Genomic DNA, 21,780 nt, shown 5'->3' on the forward strand with positions numbered 1-21,780 from the left:
TAATTGCAAACCACACCTGAACTGGAGACAAGAGAGGAGGAAAAGTGGCCATGTTTTTGTAGCACTGGATACCCCTTTAATAACCAGGCCAATTTTTTTTTTACATTCATTCATTACATTGATTACACTGGTCAATGCTATACTATTGCATTGCCAATACGATGGCACAACATTAATCAGTGTAATCTGCAATCTTTACATGACTGAGGCAGACTCTATGAGAAGAGTTGCCAAGCTGTCTGCATGGAGGTAAGTATCAGACCTTCTGCAGACAGGGAAAACGATTGGGACCCCTGCAGTCACACTGAAGGGGCCCCTAATCAGACAGTGACAGGAGTGCAACTCCTGAGACTTAAAGAGAGCCTATCAGCTATCTATCTACTGTCCCTAATGTGTCTCTATAAGAGTCCCTAAATCTAACTATAAAGATACAGACTGCCTTTGCAGTCTGTATCTAATACTTTACCCGATTCTCTGTTCCAGTGGGCGCCGCCATCTTGGTGACGTCACTGCATTTCTGCGATGCGTTCCAGCAGTGGAACGCAGTGGTGTCATCAAGATGGCGGCGCCCACCGGAACAGCCAGGGAACAGAGGATCAGGCAAAATATTAGATACAGACTGCAAAGGCAGTCTGTATCTTTAAAGTTAGATTTAGGGACTCTTCACATTAAGGATCCACTGTTTTGGTGGCCGCCGCCTCGATGACATCACTGCGTTCCACCGCTGGAACGCACCACGGGAATGCAGTGACGTCACCAAGATGGTGGCGCCCACCGGAACAGCCGGGGAACAGGTTATCGGGTAAAGTATTAGATACAGACTGCAAAGGCAGTCTGTATCTTTATAGTGAGATTAAGGGACACTTAGAGACACAGTAATACACAGTGTAATAACAAATCGTCGGGAAAAGTATCATGGGATCCTATCCTGCCGCTCTGCATGCCGGGAAGTTCCGGGCTCGTGCCGACTCTTTTCAAAAGAGCCAGCGCAAGACAGGAAAATAAAATGGGAATAATATTTTACACATGTTATTAAAATATTAATTTACATCTAATTAGGGAATAAAAAAAATAGATTTTCGTCCACGATTGGTTCTCTTTAAATGCAGAAACCAAAGTGTTCCTAAGGCTTTAATGGTGGACGACAGCACATTAACGGTAAGGTACTTACTCTCTGTGAAGAGAGCTCCAGCACATAATGACGTCCTGGGACGTTATCATGTGGGAACTTACTGCAAGGTTAACCCCTAGACGACCAATGATGTACAAATACATCATGGATGTCTGTCACCAGACGACCCTTGACAAAACTGTACGTCATAGGTCTCTAAGGTGCTATGAAGCGCGCTCCAGAGCAGAGCGTGCTTCATAGCAGGTAGGGGCTGGCTGCAGTCAGCACCCTGGTCCTCACTGTTAATGACAGGCTTCACCAATCGCACTGCAGCCTGTCATTAACCCCAGCAGCTCCTGTCACTTACCATTAGGGACCCCCGCAGTGTCACTGCAGGGGTCCTAATCACTTTTGTGGACCGTCGGAAGTCCCTTACCTTCCTCCGTGCGGTCCGATTGGCGCTCTGCTGATTGAGTCTTCCACAGGCAGGCTCAATGAGAAGAGCGCCTATTACACTGATCAATGCTATGCCTATGGCATAGCAATGATCAGTGTATGCAATCTAAAGATGTATGTAAAAGTCCCCCAAGGGGACTTAAAATGTGTTAAGAAAAAATGTTTTTAAAAATACCCCAAACCCCCTCCCCCAATAAAGATTAAAATCACCCCCTTATCCCATTATATAAATAAAACATATAAAAATAATTGAATAACGATATTATATACTGTAGCGTGCGTATTTGTCCGATCTATTAAAATATAACAATTGTCATCGTGTGCAGCAAAGTAGACAAAAAGAGGGGAAAAAGTGCCAGGATTATTAATTTTTTTGTTACATTATATTTAAAAAAAAATTAATAAAAAGTGATCAAAACGTCCAAGCTACACAAATATGGCATTAATAAAAAACTAGAGATCATGGCAAAAAAATGACACCCCATACAGCCCCAAAGGTGAAAAACTAAAACCGGTATAAGAGTCACAATAGGACCATTTTCTTAATAATTAAAGGACAAGTGCCATGAAAATTTTTTATTCAGTAATAAAAGCACATTGCAAAGTTATATAACTCTGCAATGTACTTCTATTACCGATTAGCAAGCATTACAGGTTTATGACACATACTCACCCCCACCAGGAAGTATCAAGCCTATGCAAATGCGTCTGTGGCGTCGTCACCATCTAGCCCGGGATCCTCCTTTGGGTGACGACGACGTCACTGTGCCGAATCCGCCCTCTGTGCTGTCCTTCATCTCCTCTGACCGGCCCCCCTGCTCCACGTCAGACGATGACGTCACCGGCGCGTTCCGATTGGCTGTTACAGAGTATGGCCATCCTTTTTGTCCAATTGAAACTGCCCGGGCGAGCATGCTCAGAAGCATCAGACAGTTTTTTATGGACAGAGTACATTCACTGCTTCTGCGCTTGCGCAAATAGCGCAGAAGCAGCCAATCGGCGCACATCTTTATTCTATAAGGTGAAGTGGAATGTGCAGGCCAGGGAATAAAGATGGTTCCGGCGTGTTGAAAGTGCTGCTCCCACTATGCAGTCTTGAAAACAGATTGCACAGTGAGAGCATGCTCAGTAAGGACTCTGGTGTGCATTACTATAGTTGGTCTTAGGGGAGTTTTCTAGGGGCGGGCATCAGGGGGAGGAATAATAGCTCAAGGGGCGTATGTTTACAGCCAATAGGATGATGATTTAACCGCAGTGCATTATGGGACGCGTCGTGTGACGTCATCACGCGGTACGCTCCCGAATCCAGGAAGTGAGTTAATTTTGAACCGGAGCCCGGGATGCTGACGGGGACCCTGAAAGTCGCGCATTCGGGCGCAAATAGTGTCAGGTAGGACAGAAAGTATACTGCAACTATTGGTTTGTTTATTTTTTAAAATGAGGATCGTGGCACTTGTCCTTTAATTGCAAAAAAGAAGGATTTCATAAAAAATACATATATAACATTAGAAAATCTGTGTAAACCTACATATGGTTGTGTTTGGACTGACCTATAGAATAATGGTAACATTTCGCTGTTACCGTATAGTGCATTTTGTAGACACTGGAACCCCCCCAAAGTTATAATATTGCATTCTTTTTTCCAATTTCACCAATTTATATTTTCATACATTTCATCATACATGTTATGGAAGAATTAAAGACACTTTTACAAAGTACAACTACTCCTGTAAAAAACAAGGCCTTACATGACCCTGTAGATAGAAAAATGAAAGAGCTAGAGCTCTTAGAAGGGGAGGAGGAAAAAACGAAACCGCAAAAAGGAACATTGGTGCGGTCCACTGGGTCATTTTGGGCTTGGTCCTCAAAGGCTTAACCATTTTAGTTGAGATTAGAGATGGTCCAAACCTGCCGAGGTTCGGGTTCGTACGAACCCGAACTCTCAGCAATGATTCCAGCTGTCTGCCCGCTCCGTGGAGAGGGTGGATACAGCTGGAGGAACGCCTGGAAAACTGGGATACAGGATACAGCCATAGGCCAGACAGCGGGAATCTGATGCCGAGCGTTCGGGTTCATACGAACCCAAACCTCGGCAGGTTCGGATCATCCTTAGTTGAGATGTGAATACCCTTTTAGGCTATGTTCCCAGGCAGTAGTTTGGCTCAGTATTTTGCAATCAAAACCTGGAGTGGATAGAAAACACAGAAAGGCTATGTTATCACACTGTTAAAATTTAGTGGATGGCCGTCATTTAATGGCAAATAATTGCCATTATTTCAAAACAACTGTTGTTTTGAAATAGACATTATTTGCCATTAAATGTCCTTTTCCTGGTTGCACTGTCTGAAAATGAAATGAGTTTTTCCTTTTTGTCCCTTTTTGTTGAAAGGTAAAAAAATAGACCAAATAGAACACTGGAGTTATTGTCTTTGTCATCTGTAGTGTAACTGGCAGCTGATAGAGCTGCCTCCAGCAGCCTGTGACTTAGTTGTCTCAAAGACTGACCTATCTATGAAATCAGATTCATTGTCAAGGAGACCATGAGATGACTTTTATATGTTATTAGGGCCACCATTATACACAGAATCATGATCACAGACATTGATAAGTTGTGAGGTTTTTTTTGCAGATATGTACAGGGACACTGAATTTATTGTTGCAGCGTTATAATTTTATAAAGTTAAATTCATATATTTTTTTGCTTTCTCTATCCGGTCCTTATGGAGAACATTAAATAAGACAGTATGAGCTGGCACATTGAAAGAGCACATTAATACTCAAAGGAAGACAAAGCGTCTTACATCACAGTAATATACTGTTGTATAGTTGTTTCCACATATCTATATAACAAAGGCATTTCTCAAACTGAGATATTTCTTATTCAGAACATCTATAATTAAAGGGGGTTTCCAAAGCAAAAAAGTTTGATGGCATATCCACAGAATAGTTTATCAGTAATAATCAGTCGTATACAGATACCCAGCACTCCTGCTAATCAGCTCTTCAGCTCCCATACTACACTATGAAGGGGTTTGGTAACAGTTGGCTCTGTTCACTCTGTGGTGGCTGGACCTGGTTACTGCAGCCTAGCTCCTGTTCACTAAGGGTGCCTTCACACCTACCGACTCGCAGCGTTAATAACGCTGCGAGTCGGCTAGGTCCTGGCAGATCACTGTCAGTACATGTGTGTATATCGCTGCGTGTATGTAAATCCGCCGGCCGCTTAACCCCTTCTGATGTCGGCCGGCCGCCTCCCGCTCAGCTCTGTATACATTACCTCCTCGCTCCACGGGGTCCCGGCGTCCTGCTCTCGGGCCCGGCCAATAAGTGTGTTGCCCAGCCGCAGCCACTGATTGGCCGGGCGGGAGAGCAGGACGCCGGGACCCCGTTCAGCGAGGAGGTAATGTATACAGAGCTGAGCGGGAGGCGGCCGGCTGGCATCAGAAGGGGTTAAGCGGCCGACCGCTGCGTGTATGTACTGACAGTGATCTGCCAGGACCTAGCCGACTCGCTGCGAGTTGGTAGGTGTGAAGGCACCCTTAAAGCGACTCTGTACCCATAATCTGTCTTGTCTCCCCCCAAAACCGCTTGTACTGTCGGATAGCTGCTTTTAATCCAAGATCTGTCCTGGGGTCCGTTTTGCAGGTGATGGCAGTTATTGTCCTAAAAAAACTTTTAGGGTACAAACCCACTTGACGTATTTGCTGCGTGAATCAGTCTTAAAAATAAGCAGGCAAAACGCAGGTTGGCTTTATACGATTGTTCTGCATTAAAATACGCAATTGCGTATTTTTGAAGCGTGAAGCTTGTTGTTAGCAAAGCATCAGTTGTTAACAACCTGTGTGAAAAACGCATGTAGCTTCACGCTTCAAAAATACGCAATTGCGTATTTTAATGCAGAACAATCGTATAAAGCCAACCTGCGTTTTGCCTGCTTATTTTTAAGACTGATTCACGCAGTAAATACGTCAAGTGGGTTTGTACCCTAAAACTTACAGCCCTGTGTCAAATTGGCGTGGCCTAGAGTGTCTGTGCCCTGTGTCGTCCCTCCTCCCCGCCCTCTTCACTATTAGGAACGCCCCAGGCAGGATTTCTCCAATTTATCACTTGACTGAACACTGCACAGGCACAGAAACCCTAGGCCACACCAATTTAACACAGGGCTGTTAATAGCTGCATCACCTGCCGAACGAACCCCAGGACAGATCTTGGATTGAAAGCAGCTATCCGAAGGTACAAGCAGTTTGGGACGAGGCGGGGGGGGGGGCAGATTGTGGGTACAGAGTCACTTTGAATGGGAGTTAATCTGCTGTTAGGTGTTGCCACTGATACTCAAAGAATGGAGCCAACAGCTTCTGGTACCGGTTGGTTATTCATTGATGGACAGGCGATTAATCTGTTTTACCCCTAAATCCCCTTTAGCTAGTTTTATTGTGACTTGTGGCCGATCAATACAACATGGTGTATATGGCCTTGTGATGTAAGAGTGGCTCCATATATGTGTTATAAAGAAGCCTCACAGCTTTTTTTAAACCAAGAGAAAATAGATTATTGACTTGTAATGTAACCACCTATTAATCTGGTATTGTTTGTTAAGCAAAGATTGTAATGTTTACAACTACGCTGTATTGTCACTTAACAGGTGTTGAAACATATGGTGGTATCCCCATATAACATATGTAACTTTGGTGTGCCCAAAGTGAACTACACAATAACAAAGATTTTCCAGTATGTATGTGTATTATCATCCTGACAATAAACTACAAATTGAACCATTTTTTCTTCATCAAACAGCCATTACAATAAAACCACATGCCTAATATTGTGTTATGTCCCCCAGTGTGGCCAAAACTGCTGACTCATTGGGCATGGAGTATGCAAGACCATACTGTCCTGTAGCAAATGTACACCCCTTAAAGGGGTACTCTGGCAAAAAGAAAATGTTTTCAAATCAACTAGTTTCAGAAAGTTTTAGAGATTTGTAATGTACTTTTATATAAAAATCTCCAGCTTACCAGTAATAATCAGCTGCCGTATGTCCTACAGGAAGTGGTGTATTCTTTCTAGTCTGACACAGTGCTCTCTGCTGCCACCTCTGCCGGGATGTTTTCATGGGGATTTGCTACTGCTCTAGACAGTTCCTGTCACAAACAGGCCTGTATTTAGAGTTCATGCTGCCGGGCGCCGCTGGGGTGCCGCGCTGCTTGATGCCCGCTCTTCTAATCAGACGTGATGGAGGAAGAAAGGAGGCCAGGGACGTCTTAGTTCGGGGACCGCTTCTGTCCAGTGTCAGACTGGGGTACCTGGGGCCCACCTGAGGAAATGATCCTTGGGGCCCACCTATATTGAACCAGTGAGACACAACATGCTGGTCCAGTCCTTTACTGGATTCTTCTGTATCTGTGACAAATCCTTTGTGAATAACATGTTTAGTTGAACTAAAACTTTCAGAACCCCCTACAATTATACAACTCTCAGGGTATGCTGGGAGTTGTAGTCTCTGAGAGGAGAACCCTTTAATAATTCACTGTGTGCAGAGTCTCCTGGTGGCTGCAATCTGTGGGTGACAACCATCAGCCCTGAAGGTCCAGCAATACATCTGTCTACAGCGGAAGTTATCAGAGGATCGTCTATTCACTGTACTACAACTCCCAGCATTTCCTGAGGGCTGCAGACTGTCAGTAAATGTTGGGAGTTGTAGTGCCTGCAGCTGTTGGGTCCTAGGTGCATTATACACTGGATGCTTTGTGGGAGATCAGAATACATAGATCTGTGGGGGCTCAGTGCAGGGAAGTGACCCCAGAACATCACTAATAGAGGATAGAACAAAAACATCTACCCCTATTAGTGCTGTTCTGGGGTCACTTCCCTTCCCTGACAGTCTGCAGCCCTCAGAATATGCTGGGAGTAGTAGTGTGTGCAACTGTTGTAGTTGGGTTCTAGTTTAAAAGTTTGTGCTAGTGTACTGTAGTGACCACGCACTGTCTCAGTACACTATCGCAAACAATACATGGACCCATTTTGACCCCAATGGTACACAGGCTCTGCAAACTGATTAAGTGATTAGACAAAGTGATTACAGTGCAGTTACTAATGCCTCACAGGGGGCATCTTCTCCGATTGCCGTCACTCACTTTTTGCTTTCTTCTCCATCTGGTGCAGCCATCACTCACTTTTTGCTTTCTTCTCCATCTGGTGCAGCCATCATAAAGACTTCTCTGACCACAACTCATTTGCAGAGGGGCAGCTGGGGTTGGCAGGGGAAGCAGCTGGGGTGACAGGGGGAGAAGCTGGGGGGCAGGGGGAGCAGCTGTGGTGACAGGGGGAGGGGGAAAAGCTGGGGGGCAAGAGGAGCAGCTGAGGGGATAAAGACAGGGGGAACGGCTGGGGTGACAGGGGCCAGGGGAGAAGCTGGGGAGGCATGGGGAGCAGCTTAGGGTGGCAGGGGGAGAAATTGGGGGCAGGGGGAGCAGCTGGGGTAGCATGGGGAGAAGATAGGGGGCAGCTGGGGTGGCAGGGGGAGCAGCTGAGGTGAAAGGCAGAGGGAGCAGATGGGGAAGCAGGGGGAGCAGATAGAGAAGCAGGGGGAGTGGCCGAGAGGCAGAAGAAGTGTGTGTGTGGGGGGGGGGCAGAGGGAGCAGCCGGGGGGCAGGGGGAGATGGGAAGGGGGGGCAGCTGAGGTGACAGGCAAGGGTAGCAGATGGGGGGCAGATGGAGAAGCAGGGGGAGCACCGGGGGGCAAAGGGAGCAGCCAGGTGGCAGGGGGAGAAGTCCCGGGCAGAGGCAGGCTGGGCAGGTAACCCCCCCAGTGTAGCTTCAGGACCGGGGTGAGCTTCCAGCACAGACAGCCTGTATCGCACAGACCGGAAGCTCGCAGCTGCAGCCTCGCGGTGCCCGAACTTCCTTCCTGCTTGGCGGTGCACATGTGACGTCATCGTGGTGCTACAGAGCAGGAGAGAAGTTCGGGCACCGCGGGGCTGCAGCTGTGAGCTTTCAGTCTGTGTGATACAGGCTGTCTGTGCCGAATGCTCACCCCGGCCAACCTATCACCAATAGGGTGTTAAAAAAATAAGATTAAAAAAATGTGTCCTGCGGATGCCCAAGGCACCGGACCACAGGTGCCTAGTGGAAAATACGGCCCTAGTAACAAACTGAAGTAGCAGCAGAAAGCATTGTGTCAGACTGAAAAGAATACACCACTTCCTGTAGGGCATAAAGCAGCTGATAAGTACTGAGTACTTTTCCGCTAGAGTACTCCTCCTGTCATTTGCAAGATATGGTCTTGTACCTTCAGATAGCTGCTTTTAATCCAAGATCTGTCCTGCGGTCTGTTAGGCAGGTGATGCAGTTATTGTCCTGAAAAACAACTTTTAAACTTGCAGCCGTGTCAAATTGGCATGGCCTAGAGTGTCTGTGGCCTGGAGTGTCTGTGACCTAGGATTGTAAAGCCCCTCCGTCCCTCCTCCCCATACTTCTCATCATTTCGAATTCCCCCATGCAGGATTTTTCCAATTTATCACCTGTCTGAACACTGCACAGGTGCCTTAACATCAAGCACACGTGCAGTGTTCACACCGGTGATGAATAGGAGAAATTGTTCTAGGGGCATTCCTAATGATGAGGAGGGCGGGGAGGAGGGGTGTTGCAATCCTAGGACATGAATACTCTAGGCCACGGCAGTTTGGCACAGGGCTGCAAGTTTCAAGTTGTTTTTTAGTACAATAACTGCATCACCTGCCGAACAGACCCCAGGACAGATTAAAAGCAGCTTTCCGAAGGTACAAGCGGGGAGGGCAGATTGTGGGTACGAAGTCGCTTTAAAGCGAATGTACCATCAGCTGAGCAAAACCTGCGCAGGGAGGCCGGTCTATTCCCGGGCACCAACCCGGGCTAAAGCACTGTAGGTGGGCCGACCCGCCCCCCAGTGTGAGGAAAATTCCTGCTCCTCTACGACGCTGCTCCATTGAGTCTAATGGTTTAAAAAAGAAAATAATCTTAAATCGGACGCACATCTCTCCATGCAATAGATGTGCCGCTCGACAGCCAATTAAAGCAAAGGGCTACAGACATTGCTATTGTCCGTGTAGAACCATCTCTCAGAGGTTTACCTTAAAGTGATGAGATGCTACATAATATTTGATCAGATGGTTTGCCAAGAACCTCGTTTTCTTTCATATATTTAATAGTTTTGCCATTCTAAATATTTATATTATGTATAATGTATGTCTTAGCAATTGAAGCATGCTTTGGCTCTGTTTTGTTTTTGTCTCTAGCTTAGGGCCGTATTACACGGCCTAAAAACTAATGTAAGCGGATGCCGATCTTCTAGATCGGCGTTCGCTTACAAAGCCCATTATACGGCTCGACTTTCGTGCAGCCCTCGCCTTAAGTGTAAAATAATAAACTTTATACCTTGTCCACACTCGTGTTGCTTGGGGGCCGCCGTCTCCACCGGTGGAGTTTGGGGGGCCTTTGGTCCTGTGACATTGGGGTTGCAGAGCCATTCTGTGGCCTCCCTTCCCTGCTTCCGCACGCTTTGCGGGGATTGCGTTTGCTGACCGGCACAGTGTTGTTTGGCTAGGGACTCATGTGTATCATAGACCTGCACACGGTACATGAGGCAATATGGTTTGATCAAATTATATACTAACTTCTGATGTTGGTTTTTAATGTAGCTGAACAGGCTTTTGTAACAACCATGAGTGCGATGTGCAGCCATTTCTGTCCTCCAGGCTTGTGCATATTTTATGTATTCTGTCCCTTTTCTTTGTGGCTAGCTCTCCTCCTTTGTAAGACCCATGTGATCAAAATTTGCAGGAAGCACCTAGTACCTTTGTACATATGGTAAGAATCTCCTCTTTCTCCCATCCTACCTGCTGATGGTTTGGTGAGTAGTAACACTTTGTTCACACTTGTGTTGCTTGGCGACTGCCTTCTTTGCCGGCGGCGTTTGGGGGGGCCTTTAGGGTTTGGTCCTGTGACAGTGGGGTTGCAGGGCCATTCTGTGGCCTCCCTTCCCTGCTTCCACTCACTTAGCAGGGTTGGTGTTCGCTGACCAGCACTGTGTCGTTCAGCGTAGAGACTCGTGTATCAGAAGACCTGCACGTGGTACATGAGGCAATATGGTTTCATCAAATTATATACTTACTTCTGATGTTGGATTTTAATGTAGCTGAAAAGGCTTTCATATGAACCATGGGTGCGATCAGGGCCGCTTTAACCAGAGGGCACATGGTGCACGTGCACCGGGCCCACTGGTTAAAGGGGCCCTACCTGAGCAGGGCCGGCCTTTTCTCTGTGCGACCAGGGCAGCCTGCCAGGGGGCGCCCACTTGCAGGCCCCCCCCCCTGCGGCGCTCTGCACTGTAGCTATGAGCGCTCGTATCGAGCGCTCATAGGTACGGGCAGCAGCAGCATCACTGACAGGTTGGGAGCCATTGGCTCCCTCCCTGTCATTCACCCTTGTGGCCGCAGGCAGTGCTATACCTGCAGTCACAAGAAGCCGCCCTCCTTTAGTGGTATCAGCACTGAGTGACGTCACTCAGCGCCGCCATCGCGAGAGGGGACAGCAGCCTCTACTGGGGGGGGGGGGGGGGGATGGCACGCTCAGGGGGGTATATATAATTGGGAGGGGGGCACACAGGGTGTGTATATATATATAACCGGGAGCACATAGGGGGGTATATATAACTGGGGAGGGGCACGGGGGTATATATAACTCGGTAAGCGCACAAAGGGGGCTATATACTACACGGGGGGGGGGTGCATCAGGGTTATTTATAACTTAGAGAGTGCACAGGGGGGCTATATACTACTGGGGGGTGCACAGGGGGGTTTATATAACTGGGGGAGTGCAGAGGGGGGCTATATAGTACTGGGGGGTATATATAACTGGGGGGGTGCACAGGGGATATATATAACTGGGGGAGCGCAGAGGGGGCTATAAACTACTGGCGGGTGCACAGGGGTATGTATAACTGGGGGAGCGCAGAGGGGGGCTATATACTACTGGGGGCACACAGGGGATATATATACAACTGGGGGGTGCACTGGGGTATATATAACTGGGGGTGCACAGGGAGGTATATATAACTGGTATATATAACGGGGAGCACACATGGGGCTATAAACTACTGGGGGGGAGAACAGGGGATATATATAACTGGGGGGTGCAAAGGGGGTATATATAACTGGGAAAGCATACTGGGGGCGCACAGGGGATATATATACTACTGGGTGTGCACAGGGGGAGTATATACTACTGGGGGGAGCACAGGGGATATATATATACTGCTGGGGGGTGCACAGGGGGGTATATATACTACTGGGGGATATATATAACTGGGGGAGCACAGAGGGGGCTATATACTACTGTGGGCCGCACAGGGGGTCTATATACTACTGGGGGCAGCACAATGGGGTCTATATACTACTGGGGGCAGCACACAGGGGGTCTATATACTACTGGGGGCAGCACACAGCAGTCTATATACTACTGGGGGCAGCACACAGCTTTCTATACTACTGAGCGCAGCACACAGGGGGCTATACTAACATTGGGGCTGCACAGAGGTGCCTTTATTATATAGGGACCTTACTACTATATTGGGGCACAGAGCATACCTAATTATTAAGTGGGAGCACAGAGGGGTGTAACTACTAAATAGGGGCACAGAGGGGGGTAACTACTATATAGGGGTACATAGGGGGTAACTACTGTATAGAGGTACAGGGGACCTTGTTACTGTATGTTTTGGAGCTTAAAATGTTTCTCTGGCAGATTCTGGAGAGCAGATTCACAGCCGGGGGAGACATCATGGTGGCCCACGCTGGATGGAGCGAAAGAAAAGGTGAAAGACTCTCATCAGAGAAGACGCCTCCTGTGAGTCACTGGATGTAACTGCACAATGTTATAGGGTCTGTAGTGATTGTGGTCATGGTGTGGCGGTATTATGTAATGGTATCATTGATGATATTTTTATAAGGTTGAGCTTTATAAAGTAGAGATGAGCGAACCGGGTTCGAGTCGATCCGAACCCGAACTTTCGGCATTTGATTAGCTGGGGCTGCTGAATTTGGATAAAGCTCTAAGGTTGTCTGGAAAACGTGGATATAGCCAATGTCTATATCCATGTTTTCCACATAGCCTTAGGGCTTTATTCAACTTCAACAGCCACCGCTAATCAAATGCCGAACGTTCGAGTTCGGATCGACTCGAGCATGCTCGAGGTTCGCTCATCTCTAGTTATAAGGTAACTACCGTATGTATTGGGGCTCTTAATACAGTGTTGGGTCAATTTCAGGGCATTATACGGTGTGTGGAGCTCAGATTCTGATAACACTGGGTTGGGTTGGGGGGGGGGAACTCTTGAGGGCTGTGCACTGGGCCCACCAATGTATTAAAACGGCCCTGGGTGCGATGTGCAGCCATTTTTGTCCTCCAGGCTTGTGCATAAACTTTATACATACCTGTCCACACTTTCCGGTGTTCTATGTCCTCACCTCTCTCCACAACTGCTGCTTGAACTTCTGAGCTGGTCTCACTTCAGAGACAAGCTCACAAGTTTCAGTGGTGGCGCAGACAGGTATTTTTATTATAACATGTGTTTCTTTTCCCTTTCATCAGCAGTCAGCCACGGATCTCTATTACATGTATCGATCCGCGGCCAGCAATTTGGCCTCCATTTGGCCGTGCACTCCACCCACCCCTGTTTTAAAGGGGAACTATCAGCAGGTTAGTCAAATCAAACCTGCTTGTAGGTCCCTTTTGTGCACAGGGTGCTGAAGATGAAGGTACGTCTTAAAGTGTCAATGTTGTTATATTTTTTGCAGACATCAATAGTCCAGGCGATTTTAGGAAACTTTGTAATTGGGTTTATTAGGCAAATATGCCATTATCTGCATTTAAAAAGCCTTTTCCCAGGTCCCCCCTCCTCTCCTTTCTGTCATCCACTGCTCAGAATCAGGAAATCTTGACTTTTTTTTTATCAGTCGGATTCTGTCAGAGCTATGGAGAGGGGAGGAGGAAGGAGGGAGGAGCGAGATTAGTCAGCAGCAGAGAACAAAGGATTACACAGCAGGGGAGCTATTCAGAGTGCTATTCAGAGGTCAGAGAGATCAGTGGTGACATCGGAGAGCAGAGACTGGTGATGTAGCTATAAATTAACTCTTTGTTGTCCTGTTTTGGTGCCTCATTTCCCTCTGTCCATAGGAAAACTATGAAGACAGGGGGAGAGCTTCAAACTGCTTTTTCATGACAAAAAAATCATTTGTCGGCTAATAAACCCAATTACAAAGTTTCTTAAAATCGCCTGTACTATTGATTTCTGCAAAAAATTTTAACGACAGTGACACTTTAACCCTTAGAAGACAGGGACAATTTAAATTTTTGCGTTTTCGTTATTTCCACCTTGTGCTTAAAAGGCCATAGCACTTGCATTTTTTTCACCTAGAAACCCACCTGAGCTGTTATTTTTTTCTGTCACTAATTGTACTTTGCAACGACAGGCTCAATTTTTTTTATAAAGTACACTGCGAAACCAGTGTTTGGTAAAATTGAAAAAAAACAAAAACAAAACGCACTTCTTTTATTTGGAGGGTTTTTTTTACGCCATTCGCCCTGGGGTAAAACTGACTTGTTACTTATGTTCCTCAAGTCGTTACGATTACATTGATATGTAACATGTAGAACTTTTATATTATGAGATGGCTTGTAAAAAATTCAAACCATTGTTAACAAATATATGTTCCTTAAAATCGCTCCATTCCCATGCTTATAACGCTTTTATCCTAGTCTATGGGGCTGTGTCAGGTGTCATTTATTGCGCCATGATGTGTTCTTTCTATCGGTACCTTGATTGCGCATATGCGACTTTTCGATCGCTTTTTAATACAATTTTTCTGGATTTGATGCAACCAAAAATGCGCAACTTTGCACTTTGGGATTTTTTCGCGCTTGCGCAGTTTACTGTGCAAGATCAGGAATGTGGTTAATAGTTCGGACTAGGGATGGTCCGAACAGAGTTTGGTTCGGGTTCGTACGAACCCGAACCCTCGGTAATGGTTCCCGCTGTCTGCCAGCTCCGTGGAGCGGGCGGATCCAGCGGGAGGACCGCCTGGAAAACTGGGATAGAGCCATAGCCATAATCCCAGTTTTAAGGGCGTTACTCCCGCTGGATCCGCCCGCTCCACGGAGCGGGCAGACAGCGGGAATCTGCTGCCGAGCGTTCAGGTTCATACGAACCCGAACCTCGGCAGGTTCGGACCATCCCTAGTTCGGACGATTACGCACGCGGCGATACCAAACATGTTTGTTTATTTATTTATTCTTTTATAATATGGGAAAAGGGGGGTGATTCACAGTTTAATTAGGGGATGGGGCTTTTTATTATTACTGACACTTCTTTTTTTTTTTTAAACTTATACTAGAAGCCCCCATGGGGGACTTCTAGTATAAGTGCACTGATCTCTCATTGCGATCTATGCTGCATAGTAATACAGCATAGATCGATGAGATAGGCACTCAATTGCTTCCGGCTGCTGCAGCTGGAAGCAACCGAATGCCGAGCTGGGATCAGCGCCATTACGGCGCAGACCCCGGGCGGGTGAAGACACGGGAATCGCTCCTCCGGCACAACGTCCTGGGGGGGGCGATCTCCGCCACTAGACACCAGGGAACGGCTGCATCAGGTAATCAGATGCAGCTGTTATCTTTGACAGCTGCATCCGATTATCTAATGAGTGGGCACGGCTATCGGACTGTGCCCGCTAATAGCCATGGTCCCGGGCTACATGTGGCACCCGGGACCGCGGCGGTTCTGAGCATGGCCGCCGTGCGGCCCCGCTCTGAACACCTGTGGGCGGCCCTGGACGTACAGGTATGTCCAGGGTCGGCTTAGGGTTAAATTCATACCGGGTGCTGTTCCCTTGCAGTTTTAATGTAGTCCTTAGTCAGGTAAGGCTGTTTAGAGCACTGCCATGCATCCGGAGTGCCAATCCACCCCTGGCCAGCCTGTGCCTTCTAATATTTATCAGTGAAGCCGACCAGATCAGCTCTCTGGGGGCAGGACAGTGTTTCAAACAGCCTTACCAGACAGAGGAATACATTAAGGCTAGGTTCACACTATGTATCTGTGCGGCTGTATTGCGGGCGGTAAATCATCGGCCGGATTTTTCCGGTTCATGCGTACGCTGGAAAGTATACGATATACGGCTGCACAGTGCACACTATGTATGAGCCTACGGCCCGATCGTAAACGGACCCGTAAAAAATGAACAAGACCATTGTTTGCGGCTGGAACTGTGCAAATTCACGGCCGTGGATTGACAGGCGGTCCGTACGGAGTACTTCAAAAATAGCCAGCAATAATGCCGAATGCCGATGCCTCTAATAGTTAATATATTAAATGAATAAAACACATTTTCTTTGTAATAAAGTCCCTTTCGTTGTTTAATAATTTAATTCTAACGAATCCATCATTGTGCAATTAAATATACTGTTAAAATATATATATATATATAAATAAATGTATATTTATATATATATTTATTTTTTGACAGTATATTTAATTGCACAATGATGGATTCGTTAGAATTAATTTATTGAACAACGAAACTGATTTTATTACAACGAAAATGTGTTTTATTAATTAAATATTAATTAGTACAGGAAGCTCCATTAAGCCGTTAATTCATATTGCCGGCAATAGAGCATTCTGTACTAATCATCACTTTACTTAAGTGAAAAAATGTTTCTTCTAATTATGTTATCACAATAGCATTATTAGAAGAAACATTTAGAATTATATGTGCGCTCAGCTGAGCGCACATATAAAGAGCTGCTCCGCAGTACAGTGACTTCATTGTGCTGCGGACCAGCGAAGAGACAACATCGGGGTGAGTATAAAGCTCCCAGCAAGAAAGGGGGGGGTCACTTAACCCCTTCCTTGCTGGTATGGGTGCAGTCTGACACCAGTCTGGCCCCCAAGGGGTTAAGGGGGATGCAATACATCCTCCCTTAACCCCTTGGGGGCCAGACTGTAAGCAGCGATCTGTAAAGATGCTGCATACTGTAAGGAGCACAACACCGCTCACAATGATGGGTGTTGTGCTCCTGTTTGTGTGTTTTTTGTGTTTCTCCCTTTTTGTTTTTCAGATATCGGTATCCTGGGGATTACGTCGGATTCCATGGACTACGTCGATGACCAGCGGTTCTTTGGTGTTTTTTTTTTTTTTTATAAAATGGTCAATGAGGGGTGTGGGGGTGTTTTTATTTGAATAAAAAAAAAATTTCACTTGTGTCTTGTCTTTATTTCTTTACTTTATAGACTTAGTAGTGGAAGCCGTCTAATAGACGGAATCCATTACTAAGTCGGAGCCTAGTGTTAGCCGGTATAAAATGGCTAACACTAACCCCCCATTATTACCCCAGTACCCAATGCCACCAGGGGTACTGGGAAGAGCCGGGTGCCAGTGGTCCAAAATGAGTGTCAAAATTGGTGCTCCTGGACTGGGCGGCAGCAGGCTGGTAAGATTTAGGCTGGGGAGGGCCTAAAACAATGGCTCCTCCCACCCTGGTGTTACCAGGCTGCTATCGTTTGGTTTTTAACCCGGCTGGTTATAAAGATAGGGGGGACCCTATGCGGTTTTTTTTAAATAATTTATTTATTTATTTATTTTTTTAAACGCATAGGGTCCCCCCTATTTTTATAACCAGCCGGGTTAAAAACCAGGGACTTTATTACAACGAAAATGTGTTTTATTAATTAAATATATTAACCATGAGAGGCATCGGCATTACTGCAGAGGATCGCAAACTCCGGTAATAGCGATTCCTGTAAACTGTTTCCCTGCTTTCCCAGATGCATCCAGGTGTTTGCATCACTTTCTAAAGATTTTATTTGTTATTTTTAGTTGAACCAGATTTCCAAGTAAATGACCGTATGTTTTCAGCCGCATGTCTATTTTCTTCCACGGCCGTAGTTTCAGCCGCACATTTCCAGCCGCATAAAAAATACAGCCGCACAGATACATAGTGTGAACATAGCCTAAAACTGCACGGGAATGATACGGAGGATGAAGGTAAGAGACATATTTTTATCTCACCTCAGCTCCCCATGCACTATAGGGAACCATCAGCAGCTTAGATTCGTCTAACTCTGATATTTCTCCTTTAAGCAGAGACTAGTATAATTCTACATGCCCAGTGTATAGGCTTAGTGTTAGCTTAAAGGGGAACTCCGAATAAGGAAAACTTGTTTTCTATTAAAAGTACATTAAAAGTTATATAGATGTGTCTATACAATGTATTAACGTATCTGTACAGTTCTGCCATACTGGTAGCTGATAGAAATCCAGGAAGTGAAAAAAATTGCCTCTGTGCCAATCCACATTGTTTCCTGCTCCTTCTATCCCCCCTTAGGAGACAAATATTCCATGCCTCTGTCTCACATTGTGTGTGTTTGCTAGACATAGGCTGATGATGCAGAGAGGGGACAGGGCGTGATTCACCATCTCTGACCGGCCAGAAGCAGGTGTTTCAACTTCGCTAATTGTGCAAATGTCTACAGAGAAATTAGGGCTGTGTTCGCACATGTTGGAGTGTCAGTGCAGTACTGCAATATCTGCACAAAAATAATGCAGTAACACAAATAGATAATTCTAAACAGCAGAGAGGATAAGAGCCGACACTGCCAATCCCACCTGCACAAAAAAACAAGGCATAAACAGAACATCCCATGTAAGATAGTATCAAATAAAGTCCTTTTTGTGGGAATCAGCTTCAAAGATAAAAGATACTTGATCATAATATGTGTGTGGAAAGGAAAAGAAAAAAAAATAATTAAAAAAGTTATTTGCTTTATTCCAATATCAGCATTACAGGTAGAAAATACAGCATGCTGTGCGGGTGGGACCACAATGAAATGATATAGTACTGAAAATAATTCAGTAACACAATGAAACTGCAATGTGTGAACACAGCCTAGATGTTCTGCAACAGCTTTGGGCAAGGAATAGGCAGGGTGGGGGACTGTGATGGAACAGCTGAGGAAAAGCATTGCATTCTGGAACCTGTAGTACTGAGTACATCTGCTCAACCAGGAAATACAGAAACACAAAACAGAACAAAACCCCCCAAAACAAATGGATTTTTGGTAGTTTCAAAACTGGGATAGATAGAAAAGTATTGATATATGCTTCTGCAGAAGTTTCATTTTTTTTCTACCTCTAACCGGAGTTCCCCTTTAAGAAGTCAGTATCAGTGTAGGACCAGCTCTCTGAGGTTCATCTTAACATTGTGAGATGGTACATTCTGTTTGATCAAATGGTTTGCTAAGAACCTCATTAAAAAAAGATCTATAGGTGTTTTTTACATTCTAAATATCTTTATTATATTATGTCCTAGTAAGTTCAGTGTGCAGTTGCACTCTTCTGTTTTTGTCTGTATCTTAGCCATGGCAGCGCACACCTTCATAGTGTGAACAGTGGTATTGGTTGTACTGTTAATTTTTTTGTTTTTCTATGTCACAGACACATGTCAAAAGTTTGATCAGTCAAGGTGTGAGTGTTTAGATCGCAACAGATCAGGAGAATGAGCAAGGAGAAGTCTGTGCTCTGTGTGTTCTCTCCCATCTCTGTGTTAAGTCACCTGTAAGTTTATGCAGCAGTCCAACTCATACAGACACAGAGCAGGGAGAGCAACGCACAGCAGTGCTGTTGTCTACACTGGTTCTTCTGATCAGTTGCAGTCTGAACACTCAGACCCTGACTGATCAAAACTTTTTAAATGTCTGTTACATGTCAAAAGGTTTTCCCAATAACAGGTATGTATTTCATTGAGCTGTTTTCAGCTTCCCAGCCACCACTGGCAGCCACAACAAACTGGACAGGGTTGGCGCCTTTGTTCGTAAGACAGGTTTGGATCTCAGAGGTGTATAACCATAAATATCGAAATAAGGGTACCCCCTTTATTTACTATGTGAGTATGTCTCAGACTAGCACATGAATTCTGTTATGTGGCTATGTCCATTTCCTTACAGAACATTGCCATGTTTTACACTTTCCATCTGAAAGTAAACAGGTATTCCTGAGACTGATATTAAATCTTTATGTAGATATATGTACTGATTCCAGCTTGACTTATAACTATTATTTACATGTGCCTGTGTTTATGCCTAAATATCTACAGTATCTGGAATGTATTATTCAGTGCACAATATATATATAGTATCTATTTTGCCAATAAAATTATTAAATATTCATTCCATACTTGTTATCATCTGTTAAGTCTCCTTCCCCCAGTTCTGAGTGACTGCTTTCTGATGAAGACACAAAAAAAGTGTGTGAGCTTTTTTCTCCATCTGCCCCTCCCTCCCCCTTTTCTTTTGAAACGGCTCATGTAAATAAGTCCCTGAAAGACTTTATCTGCAACTCTGTAGCTTCTTAATTTCGTGAAGAGTTAATCTGGGGTGAAGTTGCTGATGAACTCACTGTGATTAACCATTACAAAATTGCTACAAAGTTGTGGATAGAGACTTGTTTACATAAGCTGTCTCACAAGGGAGGGGGGAGGAGACAGAGAAAAGAGCTCACACACTGTTTTTTTACGTCTTCAGCCGAAGACAGATTAGAACTAGGGGAAGGAGACTGACTAGATAATAAGTGTGAGATGAACTGTTAGTCCCATCCTGAGCAGCAACACATGAAAAGTTATGTTTGAGCGGGATGCCCCTTTAAAAAAAAAATAAGTTATTGAAAAACAGCTTATCATTTTCTACATGATATGCAATTTTTGGCTCCCAATTTTTCTCAGCTGGCTCCCAGACCAGTGAAATTGGTCTAGGCTTGATTCTAAATAATTAAACAAAAAACATATCTGACAGATTTGATCTATTATAGTGGACATTTCATCTGTGCATAGTTGCTCACAAGGCACAAAGATCTACTCAATATCATGAATATTAGGCAGTGCTTCATTGGCTCATTATAAACTGACAGCTTGCATAATTGTGTACCCCACAAAATAGATGCTCACATTATCAGTACATGACAGCCAGTATATAGTTAATGTCCTGTAAAATGTGTGATCTTGACACTTAAATCTAGTCTATATGTAATTTCTCCTGTGCTACCCACTGGAATTCCATTTGTAAAATATTATTTACCAGCAGTGTCTTAAAGGAGGTGTTATTTTCTCTGTGCAATATTCTTACATTTACTGTAAATTGTAAACCGCAATATGATACATACTTTATAGAGTGTATATATATACCATTGTGGTCATCATTATAGCTCTGTCCCCTGGGGATAAGTGCTGGGTCATGGTGAAAACTGAAACAGAGGAAACTGAAACCAGTAGAAACCAATCTGGTGTTTTCTCTTTTTTAGAAAATAAGTATATTGCATGCTGTCAGGATCAAAGCACCTGTTGATGGTTTCAGGTTTTTGCTTGTTTCTACAGGGTAAGGAGGAGATAGGCCAGATGGCAGGTGGGTGAGTGAGCAAGCAGAGAGCTTTCACAGTAGTCGCCTGAGGCACATGCTGCAACAAGAGAGTTTCAAAGCTATGCCTGACTTAGCTATAACTGAAGATGTATGTGATCAAAGATCAGTTAATTTATCCTTAGTTAGTTTAATTTACTTATTGCTTTTACAGACTTTACCTTTGTAGCCACATGTGTAAAAACCACATCAATCTCACTATTTATTTCTCAACAGAAACATATTATTGTATATGAAAGGTTTTGAAGGTATACAGATGCTAGACAAGAGTTCATGAATACAAACGATATAGTATGTATGAGTAAAGGAGAAGTCCAGCGGATTATAAAGTCTGGCAGGGGAAAATTGATTACAAGTACTAACTTACCTTTCCCTGTACCCGCGGTGAGCGGCGGGACCGGCCATGGGACCCCTGACGGGCTCCAGGATCTCTGGAGCTGATACATCACGACCCGGCTGATGGACTGGCCACTCCAGTCACTGATTGGCTGAGCGGACAGTCCGTCAGCCAGGACAGGCCTTTCCCCTGAGCTCTCTTGAGAAATAAGGTCGGAACCTTTGAAACGCGTCGAGAAAGTTTGCCTCACACAGCCATCCGTAGCACCTGTGACGTCACAGAGGACTTTCACTTAGGATTACTCCAGCAAGTGCTATACGCGCCACCGGCCGGGGCGCGCACCTTGTGAACTACAAGGACTCTTCTGCCATCCGTGGA

The 21,780-nt window shown here is 45.2% G+C and overlaps 1 protein-coding gene across 1 annotated transcript in view; it reads left to right on the forward strand.

Moving 5' to 3' along the window:
- Nucleotides 1-199: 199 nt before the first annotated feature.
- The window catches only part of LOC138784150 (uncharacterized), a 183,232-nt gene continuing 161,651 nt past the window's right edge, over nt 200-21,780 (forward strand). The window contains exons 1-4 of the mRNA XM_069959664.1: nt 200-249; nt 484-600; nt 674-802; nt 1,110-1,158. Of these exons, the coding sequence (XP_069815765.1) occupies nt 200-249; nt 484-600; nt 674-802; nt 1,110-1,158 (345 nt within the window). The remainder of the gene's footprint in view (nt 250-483; nt 601-673; nt 803-1,109; nt 1,159-21,780) is intronic.

This window comes from Dendropsophus ebraccatus, chromosome 2 (assembly GCF_027789765.1).
Source record: "Dendropsophus ebraccatus isolate aDenEbr1 chromosome 2, aDenEbr1.pat, whole genome shotgun sequence".
In the NCBI taxonomy this organism is placed as follows: domain Eukaryota; kingdom Metazoa; phylum Chordata; class Amphibia; order Anura; family Hylidae; genus Dendropsophus; species Dendropsophus ebraccatus.